The sequence below is a fragment of the Ambystoma mexicanum genome, chromosome 1q (genome assembly GCF_040938575.1).
Source record: "Ambystoma mexicanum isolate Mex_15411 chromosome 1q, UKY_AmexF1_1, whole genome shotgun sequence".
Classification (NCBI taxonomy): Eukaryota; Metazoa; Chordata; class Amphibia; order Caudata; family Ambystomatidae; genus Ambystoma; species Ambystoma mexicanum.
Window position 1 is genome coordinate 894,099,626 of NC_090922.1, and position 16,113 is coordinate 894,115,738.

The 16,113-nt window shown below is 50.8% G+C and overlaps 1 protein-coding gene across 1 annotated transcript in view; it reads right to left on the minus strand.

The window, feature by feature from the left end:
* DPYD (dihydropyrimidine dehydrogenase) overlaps window positions 1-16,113 on the minus strand; it is a 3,651,715-nt gene that overhangs the window by 3,314,642 nt on the left and 320,960 nt on the right. The window contains exon 3 of the mRNA XM_069641531.1: window positions 1,438-1,520. Within this exon, the coding sequence (XP_069497632.1) occupies window positions 1,438-1,520 (83 nt within the window). The remainder of the gene's footprint in view (window positions 1-1,437; window positions 1,521-16,113) is intronic.

The following is a 16,113-nucleotide window of genomic DNA, read 5'->3' on the forward strand; positions in this document are numbered from 1 at the left end:
ACAGTAAGGGAATGGCTAGGAGAGAGAGAGAGCCAGCAGACGAGGCATTCGAAAGAGGAGTAGGCCTGCGTAGGAATGACAGAGGCAGGAATCCACTCAAGGAAGATCAGGGCTACACCCCCTCTGGAACGGTTGGACCAGGGCGTGGAGAGGATCTTGTAGCCGTCAGGGAGGAGAGTGCCAAAGCTTGTGACAGAGCTGGCCGTGAACCATGTCTCGGTGAGACCGAGGACATCGAGGTGAAGTTCCTCCAGAAGGAGGCAGATGTCAGAGTAGTGTTTGTAGCGGAGCACGAGTTTAGAGTGGCAATATGGAGAAGGTTGCCGTCCTTGAAAGACTTCCAGGGAGGGGTACAAATCAGAGGTCCACCCTGCAGAGGTGTAGAAGAAGCCAGAGTGGGAACAGAAAAGGAAGGAGGAGGAAGCAGGCGAGGAAGCCATGGAGGGGGGAGAGGGGACAGCAGGAGAATATTCTGCCCCCAAATCAGTTGATATATAGGCAATACAGCATCCCAGAACCGAATCCCAAACTAAAATACTTTGCTTCTCTCATTTTCCTTTTAATAGAAATCGTAACAAATTATATTTTCATAATATTGTTTCATAATTAACATGTAGGAGAGTTAGTAACAAGTATATTCCAGTGGTTTAATTTGTTGTCCATTGTCATATATAAACGGTGCAATATCATACATGCCGTGATAAGGGCTAATATCTAGCTAAAGGTTAACCAACGTTGTTGGCTTTACCATGGTTTGTTTAATATGTGTGAAAGGTTAATGAGAAATCCAGTACAAATGTCTGTCTAAGTAATATATTAGCACGCCACGGTTTTCCTCCAATATCATAATGTCCACCCATCCCATATCTACACATAAACGTGTCAATAACATAGTCCTGGGGGCAGAAAGGCACGATAACCAGCATGAACACTCTCCACCAAATCAATATTAACGACAAGCGCTCTTTAAGCTGTTTTGAAGGCACACAACCGGCGCACAACATACAAACCGCTTTTCTGAATCCACAGGACCTCTGCTTACAATGGTGTGAAGTCATGCCAGAAACCTAACAAGAACTTGGTGATTTCCATTTCACAAATACATTACAAACAAGGCAGCATAAGCGAATCATGTACGTTTTTCATTTAATTGAAACATGCGCAGTTTAAATATATACATGTTTATTTGACGTCTCTGCGATATCGCTAGAGATGCGTCAGGCATCATAGGCCGCAAGTTCAAGATTTGCAAGTCATGCTATGCAGAATGGTGTGCATTGGTGCAGCTCCCAGCCCACCGCACAGCTCCAAGGAAACCTCTCCAAGGCGCTTGAACGCCAGAGCTGGGTGGAAATGGACTCCTTTGTCCGCTCAATAAGGAGCGATGGGCTTTCCTCCAACCTGCATGTTAGCGTTGCCATGGTGTTCCAGACTTACCGCATTGCTTCTCGGAGTGCCCCTCGCTCACCCAGGGTTGTATGTTTGACGTCTTCAAAATTATTTTCTAGCTTCTCACAAGCCTGGCGAAATATACAATATGACAAATTAGCATTAAGCATATTCAAATTTAAGACTGACAAAGACACATTCAGAAATATGTAACAGTTGATTTTATAAATGCCCTTACGCAACAGATTGTATCAGATAATCTCTTGACCTTTCTGTTAAAGTCAGGAGGGCAGATTTACAAAAGTGCACACGTTTGAAAGACGACACCTAATCTGTGCATACATTACGCATGTTTGCTTAATTACATACATCTACAAGTATTCTGCCAAACAAAAATATATCGATACTTGGTTCACAGAAATGTGAGCAATGCACAAATATAAATGCGTTTAGTTTTTAGACCATTAAGCAAGTACTTGGTAGTACCCTTTCAAATGTCCAAGTGTTAAAAGGGAAACAAAAATGCCCTGAAACGTGATTTTGTTTTCGACCTGCAAGTGCCAACTACAAACCCAAACCAGAAAAATACAAGCAGCTGTTGTGAGAAATGACTCCCGGGAACACTACTGCCTGTAAACATGTGACAAACTGACTTCTGCCCTGTAGGAGTACAAGGATGAGAAGAGGCAAACGTGCCTACTCCACCCTCAAACTACTAAAAGCCAAGAGCCAACACAACCCTACATGGAAAAGAGGCACAGTTGAGGATAAGTCTCTGTCTTGTGTGATAGCATAGCTGAGGGAAGGCTATACTCTCAAGAGCAGTGTGTATGTGGTCCAGTAGCAACCCGAGCAGGGAAGTAGAACAGGCCAAAACAAAGCAATGTCCAAAAAAAGTTCTATAAAAACATATGTATGCTTTAATTAAAAGCACCATGTACAATAATAACTAACTAGAAAAACACTACACAACCACCCCTGAGAAAAGAACAGAGAACAAGCAAAGATAGCGAAATGCAGCAATCTGAGTAATGAATTAGAGGAGATGTAAGGCAAGTAATAACCACAATGTTCTTTACAAGGATATATGTTTGGGTGTCTCTAGTGCTCAATAATGGACCAAGGGGCACTTTGTAGCCAATAGTACCTTATTGCGGTTCTTGGTGGCCTGGCAGTGTCCAATCAGACATCTTGGTGCAGTGCGAGAGCCTCAAAAATTGGGAGAGTGCAAAAGGCAGCAACGGACGGTACTGGTGGCTCAAATATGTTGAGCAGTTCTTGAAAAATGGCTCCTAGCACTTCAACAGTGAAAAACACTAGTGTCCTGGCTGTCTAGGCTCTCAGGGTGCTGGGAGTCCCAATTCTGGAGTTCGGGGACAGGATGAGTCCTAACCTCATGCTCTGAAACACTGTGGAGGCTGGCAAACAACTGCAGGGATATTTCAACACTGTGAGATCCTGGGTACCGCTGGGGCTGGCAGAGAGGCAGGTCCCTGGGATGGTTAGGGATCAAAGCTCCCCTCTGAGTCTCCCAACAGAGGTCCAATGACATCTTCTTGAAGGGCTGAAGTCCAAATGATGATACAAAGAAGTTGTGGGAAACCCCTTCTTTTAACAATAAAAGCCCACAGGGTTTTTGGACTAAAGCTAGCCTTCCTAAGTGGCCCAATTACTGTTTGGGAGAAGTGGACTTTGCCTTTCTGACGTCACACCCAAAATGCTTTGTGTTAGGGGAAGTGGAGGAGACAGAAAAGAGAGACAGAGACACAGAGAGAAACAAGATGGTGGAATCGTACCCCCAACTGAACAACGCTCTACTGGTCTGCAGTAACTCTGCCCACTTTAATCCCCACTAGGATCTAAAACAGTTACATATGCAGCAGCATGGTGTGAGGCCACTCCTTTTGAATGGGTGTGCTCCTTTGATGCTTGGGCTCAAAACAGCTGTCCGTTGTTTGTCTGTCTCAGGGGCTGCGGGGCATTATCAACACACACAGAGATCAAAGAAAAGGCATGGCCATTAATGTTCCTGTCCTGTCACTTGACAGGATCAGCCTGTTGGACAGAATACACATCACCTTCCAGAGCTGAACTGCCTCACAGGAGAGGACATATGTGTGATATCAAATTGGATATGGCTGCAAAGATTATTAATAGTGGCATGCACCATGCCATAACTCAGGAATAGCTTATATTTAGAGTTTACCCTGTCACCAACACAGGCCAGGCTCGGACATGCAAAGTGCTAGTGTGGACCAGTTTATTTTGTCAAAGTGTGCCACGTTGTTGGCCAATGTGGGCCAGTTTGATGAGTTTCTTCACTATGCGGCTAGTAGTTTTGAGCATTGTTGCTTAATAAATATTCTTTAAATTGCATAATTTGCATTGCAATTTATCAATAACCTCCTCCTTGTATACTATTCAAACAGTGTGTCACTAAAGGACTGTATTGCCATTTGCAACTGTGGGCCACTTTTTCATTGGTGCCTGGGACAATGTTATGCCCCAGTTGAACCCTGGCACAGGCTAATTATAATTATAGTGTTGACACAGGAGTGCATATGATAAATGTATCCCCTGCACTGCAGAAACTTGGCTGTCACTGCAGCTGTCAAGAGGGCACCTGTCACCTCTGAACCTGATCTGTGCCACTAGTAGAGCAGGCACTACAGATCAGGATACTGCTGCAGAAGGGCACAGGTGCACACTATTCTTTTGGCATGAAGTTTATGAAAGGGGAATCTGATCGACAGATTACCCTTTCAGATATGAAATTACCGGCATCATTCTATTCATTAATAAGAATCAAAAATGCCAAGCTTTCACGCCTTTGCCATATGGCAATTCATCACAACGCATGTCATTGTGCATGCATTTTTGACTCATTTGAAATGTGCAATTGTGGGGTGGGCTAAAGAGTTATAAGAGCATCCTAGAGAGTAAGATTTGCTCATAAAAAGACATACTCTAGGGCACACAATCTAGGCATCAGGCCTACCTGCCACATGAGAAGATGAGAGACAAGCATAGTGTGGACCTGGTCTATAGCAAAGACCTCACTGCATTGTAGTACTTCAAATGGAAAGGCACAGATTTAAGAATTCCATTGCTTTTTTTTAGGTTTTCTCGAGGTGGTGAAAGTTGCTGCCAAAATTATGCTTGCATAAAACCTTGTAGATTCTGCTTGATACTAAATCGTATCCCTTAGAGGCCCAGACATTAGCACATCTGCACATGCTCAGAGTATGAGATAGTAATGACACACACGCATGCTCAGAATTCAGGATACATTGCACCCTCACAGAATCAAAACTATACAGATTATTTTTTTGATTTTTTTATTAAAATGTTATAGTTTTTAAATAAACGTTTCATTTTATATTACACGTACTCGTTCGTAAACATTTAAGCCGCACGTCATGCATTATCATTTGACTCTACTTTGGCAATTCCAAACTCAGCAGCATCCATAATCTTGATACAAAAGTTAATAATTATAAAAATCAGCTTTTTTCCTGTCCCAGCAATATCTGAGCCCATCTCTCCTCAGGGCTCAGTGTTTCATTACTGATTTTAAAGTAAGTCCTGCATAACTTTCTCTCCTGTTGTAGCTCAGGACTTGTCATGATTAGATGGTCCAAAGTGCCTGTCATTTCTTCATATTTGCAGAATCTACAGTAATGGAGTTTAGGGTCTTGTTGCTTTATTCTTGCTAGTTTGTCTCTTGTAGGCAGAATATTCAATCGTAATTATCCCTTTGTCAGGAAATAGTGTCAATTATGTTGGGAGTTGATTAATCGCTCTTACTTCTATTTCACATACCAGACTTTCTTGGTATCGATCTTTATGTCCCATGGTAATTATCCAGTCATTACGCAAAATCTTTTTCTTCGCATTTTGTGGGCACTTTATCAGCATCTCTCTTGTGATTTCCTCTTTTACAAGAGTTTGTAACATTTGTTGTTTCCATTCTGTCAATGCTCTCGCAACTATGGGGTCGTTTTTGGCCTCAGTACTTCAAGTGTTGGGATATTTTCTTCAGCAATTATCTTCCGATAGAAATCCAAATTTTTCCATATTACGATCGAGGACAGAGATTGAATTGCTATCTCGAAACAGATTCTTGCTACAGGAAAAGATTGAGGCAACCTCATTATTTTTCTCCAAAATATTGCCTCTGGTATAGGCCAAATTTTCACTGGCAAGTTCATCAGCGCTTCGCTTCCGTAGGTCAACACAGGGATCACTTTACTCCTGTATAATGCTACAATTGGTCTGTATGAAAATATTCTTTACTTTTCGTGAAGGATATAGCCTTGCCTTGCCAGTGCAAGTGCTTTCTTTCTTATTTGCAACTCCCATTCTTTTTCGTCCGCTGTCTGGCTGATTGTGATCCCCAAATATTTTTAAGTTGCTACTACAGTTAATGGACAACCATTGATGTGTATAGCACTGGAGTTCTTTCTTTTGACTTAGATTTCATTATGGACATGCTTTTTGTTTTAGATATATTTATTTTTAGTTTGTTTTTGTCCATAAATGACCCCATCGCTTCAAGAATGTCTTGTAGACCTCTTGGAGTTCTGTTGAGCAGGATGATGTCACCCGCATACATCATCAAGGGTAAACTTGTTGAGTTTAATCTCGGCAGATTTATTTTCAAATATATAATTTCTTGTTCTTGGTCTGTGGTAAACAAATTGAAAAGTGTTGCTGCCAACAGGCATCCTTGTTTGAGACCATTCCATGTCTCGATGAATCCTGTCTTTCCTTAGACTTATTCGTATCTTGGTGCATGAGTAGAGTAATTTTATTGGCTGCAATATATGCACCGGTCAGTTCCATTTTTCCAGTTTGTTCCACAGTAATTGGCGGTTAACAGTATCAAAAGCTAAATGGAGATCGACAAAAGCCAACCAAACTAGTTGTTTTTTTAAGATCGCTTCTTGTTTAATAAGATTCAACAGGATGAGTGAACAAAACCTGGCTGTCGTGTGGCAAACATGTTTTCTGCTCCGGCCCAATCTGTTAGGTCTCTCAGCAACAATTTTCCCTAAAGGGTCTAGTAGCGCAATTGTCCTGTAGTTTGCCAGGTTTTCTTTGTCTCCCTGTTTGAATATTGGTATTAAAATAGCCAGTCTCCATGTCGATGGTATTTGATTAACTTGATTAATCAAAGTTAAGATTTGTACCATAATATAGGCCCATATCTCAGGTGACTCCTTTATTATTTCGTTCGACAAACCACGGGTCCCGGAGCGCGAGATGTATTAAGCTTCTTGATGATTTGTATGATTTTTTATTTTGTTCTTGTAACTTGCCATTATTTACCAAAGGACATCCTTTGGTCCCTGTAGTTTGCCTACTACTATATAATTCAGAGAAATAATACATCCAACGATCTTCGGTTACATTTTGTATCATCCGATGCTGTGTTATGTAAGTTGGGTTTAAAAGGCTCCATAAATCTGTTTTATTTTTACATTTAGAAACACTGCCAACGTGTCCCATGGGTTATAATAATACATGCTCCAGGCATGCATTCTGCATTCCAGAGTGTAAAATACCAATAAGGTAAACTTAGAGTACATATTCTAATTGCCTGAACATGCTAAGAGCGACAGACACTGACCACTTTTGCATGTTCAGAGTTCCCTTTCTATGATTCGTTCAAATGCTCAGAGAAAACACTATCAGGGTAATTCATAGAATTTCGCACAAAAGTGGCGCACGCGGCTGGCACACAGTGTCCCCGTGCGATACACTGCGCCAGCCACGTGCGAAAAAATCATTTCATCGCACAGCGTATTCATGGATTTTTGCCTCCAAAGCCAGCCGTGGCGCAGAGTGGCGCAGCGACCCTGCAGCAGCGCCAGTTACGCCCCCAAGAACGCCCTCGCGCAAGGAAAAACCATCAAAATTCCCAATTCATTGCAAATGTCTGCGCTAACCCTGGACCAGTCCACAGGGCTGCCAAACATCAAACGCCAAGCGGGGAACGTGTATTTCAGTGGTTCGCGGGAAATTTCACACGCAAATGTCCTGGGTACGTTTACATCAGGGGTGCGCGTGAAGTAATACATGCAAATCCATCAGGGTACATGTATTCCAGGGGTGCGCGGTAAGTATTACACGCAAATTCAGCAGGGCACGTGTATTCCAGGGGTGCGCGGGGAGTACTACACGTGAATTGCCTGTGTGGGTCCTCCCAGGGGTTCCCTCTACACCCTCCATGGCCCTTGCAGGCAACCCACACCACAGGGGACTACCCTGCACCCCTGCTCATGTCCCGCAGGCAGCCATCCACCATGGGCATGCCCCCCAGCCAACCCACAAGTCACCTTGCACCACTGATCAACAACGCATGTCTCCCAGCAACCTCACCCCCCAGCACTGTGGGGCACCCTCCACCAGGCCCCCACTCCTGTCTCCCTGCACCCCCACCCCCCAGCATCCAGGGGCACCCTCCACCAGGCCCCCACTCCTGTCTACCACTCCCCCACCGCCCAACAGTGCGATCCACCTGGGTACGTGTATTTCAGGGGTGCGCGTGTAGTCTGACACACGAATTCATCAGGGTACGTGTATTATGGTTCCGCGTGAACGTCCACACGTGATATCAGCAGGGTACGTGTATTAGGGGGTTCGTGTGAAGTTCCACACCTGATTGCCCTGGGTACGTGTATTCCGGGGTGCGTGGGAAGTACCACACGCGATTGCCCTGGTTACGTGTATTTCGGGGTGCGCGGGAAGTTCCACACGCGATTGCCCTGTGTACGTGTATTTCGGGGTCCGCGGGAAGTTCCACACGTGTTTTCAGCAGGGTATGTGTATTCCAAGGTGCGCGGGAAATTCCACACGTGATTGTCCGTGGTGCGTGTATTTCTGGATGCGCGTGAAGTTTCACACGTGATTTCAGCAGGGTACGTGTATTCCAAGGTGCGCAGGAAATTCCACATGCGAATCCAGCGGCCTACGTGTATTCCGGGGGTGCCGTGGAGTCCTACACGGGCATCAGCCGTGTGGGTCCTCCCAGCTGTTCACTCTACACCCTCCACGGCCCCTGCAGGCGGCCCACACCACAGGGAACTACCCTGCACATGTCCCGCAGGCAGCCCATCCACCATGGCCATGCCCCCCAGCCAACCCACATGTCACCTTGCACCACTGTCCACCAACACAAGTCTCCCAGCACCCCCACCCCCCAGCAGTGCAGGGCACCTTCCACCAGGCCCCCACTCCTGTCTCCCTGCACCCCCACCCCCTGCCAGTCAGGGGCACCTGCCAGCAGGCCCCCACTCAGGTCCAACTCATGTCCCCCTGCACCCCCACCCCCCAGCACTGTGGGGCACCCTCCACCAGGCCCCCACTCATGTCCAACTCATGTCCCCCTGCACCCCCACCCCCCAGCACTGTGGGGCACCCTCCACCAGGCCCCAACTCCTGTCCCCTTGCACCCCCACCCCCCTGCATCCAGGGGCACCCTCCACCAGGCCTCCACTCCTGTCTCCCTGCACCCCCACCCCCTAGCAGTGCAGGGCACCCTCCACCAGGCCCCCACTCCTGTCTCCCTGCACCCCCACACCCCACCAGTCAGGGGCACCTGCCAGCAGGCCCCCACTCAGGTCCAACTCATGTCTCCCTGCACCCCCACCCCCCACCAGTGCAGGGCACCCTTCACCAGGCCCCACTCAGGTCCAACTCATGTCCCCCTGCACCCCCACCCCCCAGCACTGTGGGGCACCCTCCACCAGGCCCCCACTCATGTCCAACTCATATCCCCCTGCACCCACACCCCCCTGCATCCAGGGGCACCCTCCACCAGGCCCCCACTCCTGTCTCCCTACACCCCCACCCCCACCAGTCAGGGGCACCTGCCAGCAGGCCCCCACTCAGGTCCAACTCATGTCTCCCTGCACCCCCACCCCCCAGCAGTGCAGGGCACCCTCCACCAGGCCCCCACTCATGTCCAACTCATGTCCCCCTGCACCCCCACCCCCCAGCACTGTGGGGCACCCTCCACCAGGCCCCCACTAATGTCCAACTCATGTCCCCCTGCACCCCCACCCCCCAGCACTGTGAGCACCCTCCACCAGGCCCCCACTCATGTCCAACTCATGTCTCCCAGCACCCCCACCCCCCACCAGTCAGGGGCACCTGCCAGAAGGCCCCCACTCCTGTCTCCCTGCATCCCCAACCCCCAGCAGTGCAGGGCACCCTCCACCAGGCCCCCACTCCCGTCTCCCTGCACCCCCACCCCCAGGGCCACCTGCCAGCAGGCCCCCACTCAGGTCCAACTCCTGTCTCCCTGCACCCCCACCCACCAGCAGTGCACGGCACCCTCCACCAGGCCTCACTCATGTCCAACTCATGTCCCCCAGCACCCCCACCCCCCAGCACTGTGGGGCACCCTCCACCAGGCCCCCACTCCTGTCCCCCTGCACCCCCACCCCCTGCATCCAGGGGCACCCTCCACCAGGCCCCCACTCTTGTCTCTCTGCACCCCCACCCCCCAGCAGTGCAGGGCACCCTCCACCAGGCCCCCACTCCTGTCTCCCTGCACCCCCTCCCCCCACCAGTCAGGGGCACCTGCCAGCAGGCCCCCACTAAGGTCCAACTCCTGTCTCCCTGCACCCCCACCCCCCAGCAGTGCAGAGCACCCTCCACCAGGCCCCATTCATGTCCAACTCATGTCCCCTTGCACCCCCACCCCCCAGCACTGTGGGGCACCCTCCACCAGGCCCCCACTCCTGTCCCCCTGCACCCCCACCCCCCTGCATCGAGGGGCACCCTCCACCAGGCCCCCACTCCTGTCTCCCTGCACCCCCACCCCCCAGCAGTGCAGGGCACCCTCCACCAGGCCCCCACTCCTGTCTCCCTGCACCCCCACCCCCACCAGTCAGGGGCACCTGTCAGCAGGCCCCCACTCAGGTCCAACTCATGTCTCCCTGCACCCCCACCCCCCAGCAGTGCAGGGCACCCTCCACCAGGCCCCACTCATGTCCAACTCATGTCCCCCTGCACCCCCACCCCCCACCAGTCAGGGGCACCTGCCAGCAGGCCTTCACTCCTGTCTCCCTGCACTCCCACCCCCCAGCATTGTGGGGCACCCTCCACCAGGCCCCACTCATGTCCAATTCATGTCTCCCAGCACCCCCACCCCCCAGCAGTCAGGGGCACCTGCCAGCAGGCCCCCACACATGTCCCCCAGCCAACACGTCATCACAATCTAGATCCCTGGCCCTTATGGGCAGCCTCCACATGCCAAACACCCACCCAAGTATTGCCTCCACCCACTTAGAAATAAATGCCTATTACATGATACAACCCCAATGGCAAGTATGTAAATGAACACATCTCCCTCACATACACACAATGGGTGTCAGGGAATGTCAAAACCCATATCATGACGTGCATGAAACCAATGAGACAATACTACACATTGAAGTATGATGAAAAAATATGTATTAAAAGCAACATAAATGGAATCAAAAAGAAACAAACGAAAATGTGAATTAAAAACAAAAAGCAGCATGTCCGTAAAATAATGTAAAACCACAAATCATAATCCAAAGGAAAGGTGTCCAAAGTCACAGTTCACAAAAGTAAATCCAATGGAAAATTAAAACCAAAAACCATTGCTCCATGGGTAAAATGAAAATGAAAAAAAAAATCCCAACAGTCAACTATATACAGATAAACAATCCAGGGTCCATTATCCCAACAGAAGAAATGAAACCTATCCAAAAGGACTACCTAATAAAAAATAACTATAAACAAAAATGTGGCCCATTGTCCAAAAGGTCCAAAAAATATAAAAAAGCAAAGGAAACCTAACACTAACTACAGAACTATTTACAAGGGCAGCAGGCTAGTCCGACGGCTCACTTCGGGATGTTCCGGGCCAGGGCATCATCAAACTCCTGCTCAATGTCCCGGAGGCGGTCCTCCTCCATGGCCCAGAGGGTCCTCAGGGCCGACGACATGTTCACCTCCAACTCCCTGCGGATTGCCTCGAGGCACTCGGCCCGCCTCAGGGCCCTACGCATGGAGTTCTCCGCCCTGACCATCATGAGCTGTGCCTCTTCCGCCCGCTGCCGCTCCACATCTATGGCGTGGCCCAACCGCTGCCACACAGAAGACACTTCCCGTCCTGGGTCCTACTGCTCTCCGGCTGATGCCTGCCCCTCCGATGTCGAAGGCCCCGAGCCATCATGGCTCCCACCTCGTTGCTGCTGCTGCTGTTCCTCTGCCCGTGCCCTGGCTCCTGCTGCCTGCACATCCTCCACCGGCTGCGGTGCAGTTGTTGATGTGGCCACCCCTGCTGGACGTCCGACTCCCGACTGTGGCAGGGATGCCTCCTCCACCAGCCTTGCCGCACCGTCAGAGACAGCTCCACAGGGCACCCAGGTGACAAATGGGTGGGAAGATGGCACGGAGGACGACTGGCGCATATGGTGTTCAGTTGAGGAGGGGGTCGGAGCAAGCTGCAGCAAACGGAGGAATCTGGCCTGGGTGACCTGTCCCAGTAGGCCGACGCGGTCAATGAGCCATTCGAGATGACGTGCAGTCTCCTCATGAAAAGAATGCAGGTCACCTCGCATGGCCCGTTGACGCAATGCCACACCAGTCAGGACAGGCTCAACCCGTACCTGGATAGCCACGTCTGCAGGCAGAGGAAGGCCAGTTGTTGTGAGCTTATCCCCTGCCTGAAAACGGGTCTGGACGTAGGCATCCCTGCTGGTGCAAGATGATGCAGTGACAGGATCAGGGACAGGATTGCACACAGGCACCTCCGCGGCGGCCTGTGCTGCCTCCTGTCCCTGCACTGCACCACTAGCACCAGTGGAATCCCCACCTCCAGACCCCGCCTCTGTTGCTCCTCCACCAAACACCCCACCAACCTGGATGACTCCGTGCCATCTTCCCCCGTTGGGCCCTGTGGGGTCCCAGCTGCCCCTTCTGCTGCTGAGGAGTCCAACTCTGACCTCTGCCTCTTGGACCTCCCCCCGGCAGCTGCGGCCTGGGACGCGGCACCGGACTCCTCACTCCCCGACGAGATCACAACCTGGGAGGGGAGCCTGGCCTTGCGATCCCCGCCGCTGTGCTCCACAGCACCTTCTCCGCCCTCTTCATCAGTTGACGTTGAAGACAGGGAGAAATAAAACACAGGCATCAGGGCACTGTACAATGGACCCATACACACATGACAGTTGTACATGAGTGGCATTGGCAAACCTCAGACATGCCATCACAATCGCCAACACACATGTCATTTCAACTAGCACACATGAGCCATACCACAGCCATATCGCAACAGCCAGCACCATCCATACACATACAAAAGCATGAGCAGGCAAAGGTGAGCCAGACATCACATGCAACACAGGGAGTGCTCTACACATGCACACACACCACAACACTTGCATGCATGTGTACACCTCTGCCAACTGTGGCAGTGTTCAGATTGGCATCCATGTCACATCTGCCAATCAGGCTTCCACATCCCGCTGTCACATGCATCCATGTTGCATCACTGTTGCACCCTTGTCAAATACACACACATGCACATGTACACAGTGCTGATACATGCAGCTGAAAACAACATCCATGTGTGACATCACGAACATGCCTACTTACATACACATTCATCCAAACATGTGTGCCCACACAACTGCATTTGGCATGCAAGCCTACACACACAAGCACCATCCATGTCTCACACATGACTGCCCTCACATGTGTTAGCCTCACGGCCCTGTACACCCCCCCCATACTTGGCCCCATAAAAACACATGTGCAACCTGCACACTACTGGCACATCACCACACGCACAGCACACAATCATGATGCATGTACACTTACCGCTCGACTCCAGATGGGTCTGCCTCTCAAGGACCTGGACGTGGAGCGTTGGGGATATGCGTTCCAGGACCCTCATCTGATCATCCGACAAGTGGCCCCGGCGCCCCTTAGCATCCGCTGCCTTCAAGAAGCGCAGGCCTTGTTGAGGGTCCTAGACCTGAAGTCCTCCCAGCGCTTCTTGACATGATGGAATAGTCGGACTGCCACCCCCTCCGCGTTAATGGTAGTCACGATGTCTGTCCAGATCTGAGTCTGTCCTTCCTTGTCGGCACGCAAACTTCCGAAGAGGGCATCATACTGCCCCAGTACTTGCTCCACCAGGACACCAACTTCGGTGGCAGTGAAGCTGGTGCCCCTCTGCCTCTCTGGCCGGGGGTTGTCAGTGGTGCCAGATGTTGCAGTGTCTGACATAACAACCGCAGATGCAGGAGTGGGTGTGCAACTGGGTCCTGGGGCTGGTCTGTGGAGCGATGGAATCCCAGTCGGGAGTCTTCGGTTCCAGCAGGGGTGGTCACAGCAACAGCACCCCTGGCTGATGTGCAGGCAGCAAATGGCAGGGCACGTGGGCAGCAGGCAATCAGGCAGCAGCAGATGGCAGGTGGGAGCGTGCTCAGGGCACTGGGGGGCAGTAATTCGGCCTTCTGGGCAGGAGCGTGGTCTTCCGTGTGCTTACACGTGGCAGCTTGATACAGAGTGATTTGGCACGTGAAAATCCAGCACGTCTGTGTGTAATTCGAGGAAAGGGCCTTAGCGCGTAAGCGCGTCAGCACACGTACGCAAATTCATTGGCCCAAAGGCCACCAGCACGTATGCGGGTCTGTGACGTGCGTGCTCGGGCGTTTCCCTGAACACAGGTGCATGTTACACATCCAAAGACTGCACGTCAGGGTGTCAACTCGTGTAATTGGAGGATGGGGCCTTAGCGCGTACACGCGGAAGTGACACTGGACGTTTGGGCATCTTTAAAAGGTACGTGTAGAACGACATTTCCTTGTACGTGCTTTTCGTGGAGAGCGAGTGGGTGAAATCTGTACTTCTTTTCGGTTCACACGCGATTTACTTCACAGCGTTCCAAGTTCATACTCCCTGTTACCTCTGACAGCTTTTTCTCTTCTTGTCTTTTTCTTGGGCCTGTTTCCTCAAACAGCATTCACTTCTCCTGTTGTCCTGTCTCCTCAGACAGCGTACAATTCTTCTTTTGGTGGGGGTGTTGCCAACGCGCACACACGCGTATTTTTCACGCGATATTTCCTGGCAGACAGTGAGTTGCGCACGTATTTGACATCTGTGCTTGCCCGTGTGTTGCCTACCCCTTCAGAGGTCAGTCTAGGCTGCGTGTGACACGCATACGTTCATTTTTGTGTTTGTGCCACAGCGTAGTGCACGTTTTTTTTCCACGCACGTGGTCTAGGAGGGGTTGCGTGCACATTATCTCCCTTTTTCAAGGGTGCCTGTGCGTTGCGTGACCCATCATCTTCCCCCAGGGGTCACATACAGCCTTGCTAGAGCACTAGGGTACGAATTCCATCTAGTACCCTACCCCTTTGACCCCCAATTGCCCAGGACAATAGTTTACTGCAACTCCCATATGCACAACAACATCTGTGCCATGGTTGGGAGGCGAGCACGTGGTAACAGTGGCAAAGGTGGGCGAGCCACAAGAGGTGGCCGTGGTGGATGCGGTAGGGGACGTGGCCAGGACTTGCAGGGTGCCCCTAGCCCCCCATGTGTGGGTGACCAGTCAGGGACACCCATGCCCCTCCCCTGGTTGAGGGTAACGTGGCTGACACCATCCCTGCTCAGCCCTTGTTGGACCAGCCCATTGTAGCACCAGACCTGGCACAGGGTGACTCCATGGATGACTTCCAGGTCAGCAGGTCTAGGCCAGTGTGGCGGTGCATGTTGGTATCACCAGCCCATGTGGATCAGGGGCAGCTATGTCATCTGCTGCCCCGAGTAGGCAGGGTGGGGAGGCTGCAGGGGCAGCTGCAGCTCCATCCACCCCAGCTCTGAGTATCCCAGCCAGGACAGTGTCGGTCCGAGTCCATCCTGCTGACGTTCCCCCTGATTACATCACACTTCAGCTAATGCCTGCACCAAGTCCCATGGTGAGTGTTCGTTCCCACACTCTTAGTCCACAGTCCAGTGGGGCGTATGTGTTCGCACATAACAGCAAAATGGTGATTACTGCAGCAGGATGCAAGACCACACCTGCACAACGTCAGGCACACTGGCGGACCATTGCAGAACTCATAAGTGCCCTTGGATGCATGAGGCGCACAGCTAATGATTGCTACAAGCGCTGGAATGACCTTAAGCGCAGTGCAAAGAAAAAGCTGGCCTCAAGTCATGCCGCAACTCTAGTGACTGGAGGTGGGTCTCCGGCAGAGGACATAGAACTCACTCCACATGAGTATGTTGCTGGGACCTACGTCACGGAGGAACAGATCCAAGGCGTGGGAGACCTGCCAGATTACGAGGCATTGTCCAGTGAGTGCACATGCATGTGTGTGTCATCCATGTGCATGGTGTGTGTGTGAGTGCTTCTGATTGAGTGCCAGGTGAGGGGGTGTGTGCCTGAGTGGTTTGGGTCACCCATGTGCTTCATCCAATACATTCTGTGCACCAGGATTTGGGTGTTGCAGTATCCCTTCTGGCAACAGTAGACATTCAGCCCAACCTCACGCCAGTTGCCCTTGAAGTGTCATCTTGCCACAACATAGTTGCATGTTATTCTGTGTTCTTTCAGGCTGATTGTCTGCATTCCACCACTTTCACTAGGCATTTCTCATTCCTATTGTCACATGTGTGACATGGCTAGGGTACCTGCCATCTGTGTGATGGCATGTGTCATGTATG